Source organism: Hakea prostrata, chromosome 2 (genome assembly GCF_041222555.1).
Source record: "Hakea prostrata isolate BN-2017 chromosome 2, UWA_Hpros_2, whole genome shotgun sequence".
Taxonomy (NCBI): Eukaryota; Viridiplantae; Streptophyta; class Magnoliopsida; order Proteales; family Proteaceae; genus Hakea; species Hakea prostrata.
The window spans coordinates 19317875-19322211 of NC_142601.1; the positions used below are offsets into that span (position 1 = coordinate 19317875).

The 4337-nt window shown below is 44.2% G+C and overlaps 1 protein-coding gene across 1 annotated transcript; it reads right to left on the reverse strand.

Annotated features, from left to right (window-relative positions):
• Positions 1-2781: 2781 nt before the first annotated feature.
• Positions 2782-4023, reverse strand: LOC149023962 (uncharacterized). The gene has a single exon (XM_089143387.1). The coding sequence runs from the start codon at positions 4021-4023 to the stop codon at positions 2782-2784; it is 1242 nt and encodes a 413-aa protein (XP_088999513.1).
• Between the last annotated feature and the right edge of the window lie 314 nt (positions 4024-4337).

Sequence of the window (4337 nt, forward strand, 5' to 3'; positions counted from 1 at the left end):
GAAGCTACAAGTTCTGCCTCCACCCACTTTGTGAAGTAGTCAATGGCTACAACTAGGTATTCCCTACCCCTTGTGGCTTTGGGTAACTTCCCAACTATGTCCATCCCCCACATAGCAAAAAGTGTTAGGCTTACTATCTGGGATAATGGTATTGTGGGGCCCTTCGATGTTGGTGGCATGTTTTTCACATTGTTCGCATTTGCGGATGTGTTCATGGGCATCATGTTGCATGGTCGGCCAATATAATCCTATCCTCTAGATTTTTTGTGCTAAGGCATTGCCACCCATGTGGACACCATATATTCCAACCTCTACTAGGGCATACTTAGCTTGGAACGGGCCGATGCATTTCAAAAGAGCTCTAGAGAATGAACGCCTGTATAGTTGGTCATCCAAGATGGTGAACCTTGACATTTGGTTCCTGATTCTTTTGGCTTCTTTTTGGTCGATTGGGAGCTCATTATTTCTCAAGTAGGACATGATCGGGTCTGTCCAACTAGGTTCTTGCCCAACCTCCATGGCCTCAATCTCTTGTATGCTTGGGTTGATGAGTTCCTCTGTTTATATAGCCAAGTTATGAGCCTTGTATTTGTCCAAGGCCAGCCAAGATAATTCATCGGCCTCCTCATTTTCTTCCCAAGGAATCTGTTTGAATGTCACCCGATCAAAATTTGCCTTGTATTGCTCCACCCTTGTGAGGCATTTAGCCATACGGCTTTCCTTGGCCTTTGTCTTTGATCTGATTTACAACAAATTCAGAATCACTCCTTACTTCTAAGTCCCGAACCCTTAAGGCCTAGGTGACTTAAAGGCCTACCAAAATTGCTTTGCATTCAGCCTCATTGATGGAAGCTTTGAAGTTGAATCTCAAAGCATAATTGACTTTGAATCTGTCTGGGCTTTTCAAAGGTAAGCCTGCCCCAGATTCCGAATTATTGCTTGAGCCATCTACAAGTAGTAACTGATGCTCCTTGGGATTGTCTTCTTCTGTTGACTATGGGAGACTGTTTTCCACTATAAATCAAATAGTACTTGGGCTTTTATGGTTGTCCTTGGTTTGGATTCAATCTAGTATTCACTTAGCTTGACCGACCAGCCGACTAGTCTCCATGCCAGATCCAGTCGGTGCAAAATTTTCTTCAAAGCAAAATTGGCCATTACCTCATTGGGGTGTGCTTGGAAGTAGGGCCTCAACTTCCGGGAAGCTATGAGTAGAGCTAATGCCTACTTGTCAATGTCTAGGTATCTGGTTTCTGCGTCGATGAGTACGTGGCTCACGTAGTACACACCAGGATTTGGGTCTTCTCCCCTTTCACCATAACTGCGCTCATAGCCACTGGTGAGACTGCCAAGTAGAGGATGAGGTTTTCTTCAACATGTCAAAGGCTACTTGACATTCTAATGTCCATATGCTCCCATTGGGTGTTGTGGTTGCCTTTAGAGCTTTGGAAAATGAGTTGCATTTCTCCCTTGCCCGGGCGATGAAGCAATTCAGGGTAGCCACTCTCCCGGTAAGGCATTGGATATCTTTTACCTTCTTTAGGGGCTGCATTTCTACCAGATCTTTGATCTTTTCAGGGTTGGCTTCGATCCCCTGCTGAGACACCATGAAGCCAAGGAACTTCCCAACGAAAAATTTAGCCGCATTTGGTAGGTTCACAACACGTCAAACGTTTCTTCTAAGTCTACCAAGTGTTTTGCCTAAACCAAGCTTTTTACTAGTATGTCATCAACGTATACCTCCATGTTTCTCCAGATTTGATCTTTGAAGATTTTGTTCACATCCCTTTGATATGTTGCCCCTACATTTTTTAACCCGAACGACATCACCAGGTAGTAGTAGCTTTCCCGATCTGTCATGAATGAAGTGTGCCTCTCATCATCCTTATTCATCAGCATTTGGTTATATCCCAAGTAAGCATCCATGAAACTGAGTACCTCGTGGCCTGTGGTTGCATTGATGAGTAGATATATCCAAAGGTAATGGGTAGCAAACTTTCGAGCAAGCCTTGTTGAGGTCTGTGTATTCAACACACATCCTCCATTTCCCATTTTCCTTTTCGACCATTACAATGCTTGCTAGCCAGGTCGGGCACTCAATCGGTTCAATGATGCCCAATTGTTCTAGTTCCTAAATTTCTACTCGGATTGCTTCATGTTTTTCTAATGAAAAATTTCGTCTCTTTTGGACGACCAGGATTGCATCCTTCTAAATCCATAGCTTATGTTCAGCCACCTTTTTGTCAATCCCAAGCATATCTTTTGCTGACCAAGCAAAGACGTCTAAGTTGTCTCGCAAATACTCGATCAACTATTTTTTGAAAAGTTTGGGTTGTTTTGACCTAATCATAGTCCCATGCTCCATATAGTCCGGGTGTAATTGGATTCTTTCTAGTTTCTCTACCAATACAGCTCTCTACATGTTGTCCTCATCCCAATCGTCTCGAACTTTGATGGTGACGCGCTTTCTGATTTTTTGGATTTCCACCTTTTCTTCAAGTAGTTGACATAACACTGTCAGGACGTAGACTGATTGGATTTGCATTCTCCTACTCCTGCCTCCGTCGAGAACTTGAGCTTCATGTGCTTGGGTGAGATCACTGCTTATAACATGTTAAGAGTTGGCTGCCCAACTATCATGTTGTATGCTGACAAGTCATGTACTACCATGAAGTTTGTTCGAACCATTGCATCCTTGGGTGAGATCCCGATCCTTGGATTGAGCTAGATTGTTCCCTCTTCTATGGTCGAAGACCCGCCGAACCCATTCAAGGGGGTTGCTCAAGGAGTCATCATTTCGTCTTCTAGTTTTAAGCTTCTAAAGGCCTCATATGACAACAAGACAATTGAAGACCCAGTATCCACTAGGACACAGTCGACCTCCCGATTGCCCAGCTTTAGCTTTATGACGATTGCATCATTGTGAGGAGTGACTATCCCATCCAAGTCTTTGTCAATGAAGGTGATCAGTTCGGGATAGAATTGGTTCCTTCTCTTCTTTGGCAAATGCACAACTCCCACAAATTTGGCTTTTTGCTTTGCCTTCTTGATTGATTCAATAGTTGGTCCCCCTAGCACCACGTATACGGGAGTCTCCTCCCAATCTTTCCGCTTTTTTACGGTTTCACTTGGACTCTCCGATCGGGTCCTCTTTAGGTTGTCGGGTGACTTGTCCCGAGTACTTCCCAAGCCCTTGACAAACCTACCAAGCTTTCCTTCTTGTGTCAATTTCTCTATTACAGATTTGAGACTTCGACAGTCGTCCGTGTGGTGGCCATAGTCCTTGTGGAAGTGACAGCCTTTTGGTTGAGAATGCAACTTCCTGGGCCATTTCAGGGACTTCTTATCTCGAATTTGCATGAAGATTTCCGAAGGTTTGGTGTTAAGAGGGATGTATCCCTCTCGGCATGAGTCTCTTCTCCATTTCCCTTTAGTCCCTTTTTCCCGAGCATTGGAGTGCTCGTCTCTCTCATCGTCTAGCTTACTAACTTTGTCAGCTTTTACTCGGGCATCTATTACCTGGTACACGCTTGCTTCTTTCTGGCACTTGCGAACCAAGGCTCCGTAAGTTTTCGGTTTGTCCGACAGTAGGATCTCTAGGAGTCTCTTGTGTTTGATGCCACTCCATAGGGCGCTATATGCTTCTTGATCGTCTAGTTCTTCGATTTCGTTGTCTACTTCATCAAAGCGCTTTAGACAGTCCCGAATGAGCTCATTCCTACCTTGCCTGATGGCGAATAGGCTGACAAATGTCTTCTTGCTAATGATCACACTCCTGAACCTAGCTATTAATTTCTTGGCCAATTCTCTAAAGTTGTTGATGTAGCACGACTTCAAAATGCTAAAACATTTTATCGCCGGTCCCTTCAGAGATGCCAGGAAGGTACAATAGAGCAACTCATCTTCATGGCCTAGGATGGTCATGACAGACTTAAAGTAGCTTATGTGTTCTTTCAGGTTAGTTTTTCCTTCAAATGGGGTGAATGTAGGCATAATGAAGTAGACCGGCAGTGGCATGTTCATTATTTCGTCTTAGAAAGGTTCTTGGTCGACCACATCAAAGTCTTCGTCATGATCCTGATCTTTTAATTTCCTTTCAACTTCCGCTACCCTTCTTTGCAACCGAATGACCCGGTAATCACTCGGGTAGAACACGATCGGGGGATCGATGTGCTTAGTTCTAATCTGGTTTTTGTGGAATGAGATTCGTTTGAGAGCCCTTGTAGATGACTCTCTTCCTCCCGATCACCCTAGTTGAACAAATACCTTCGAGGAAGATCTTGGGTTTGTCTGAGGCTTGAGAGTTGATTGAAAGCACTGACTCTCGTAACCTCTTC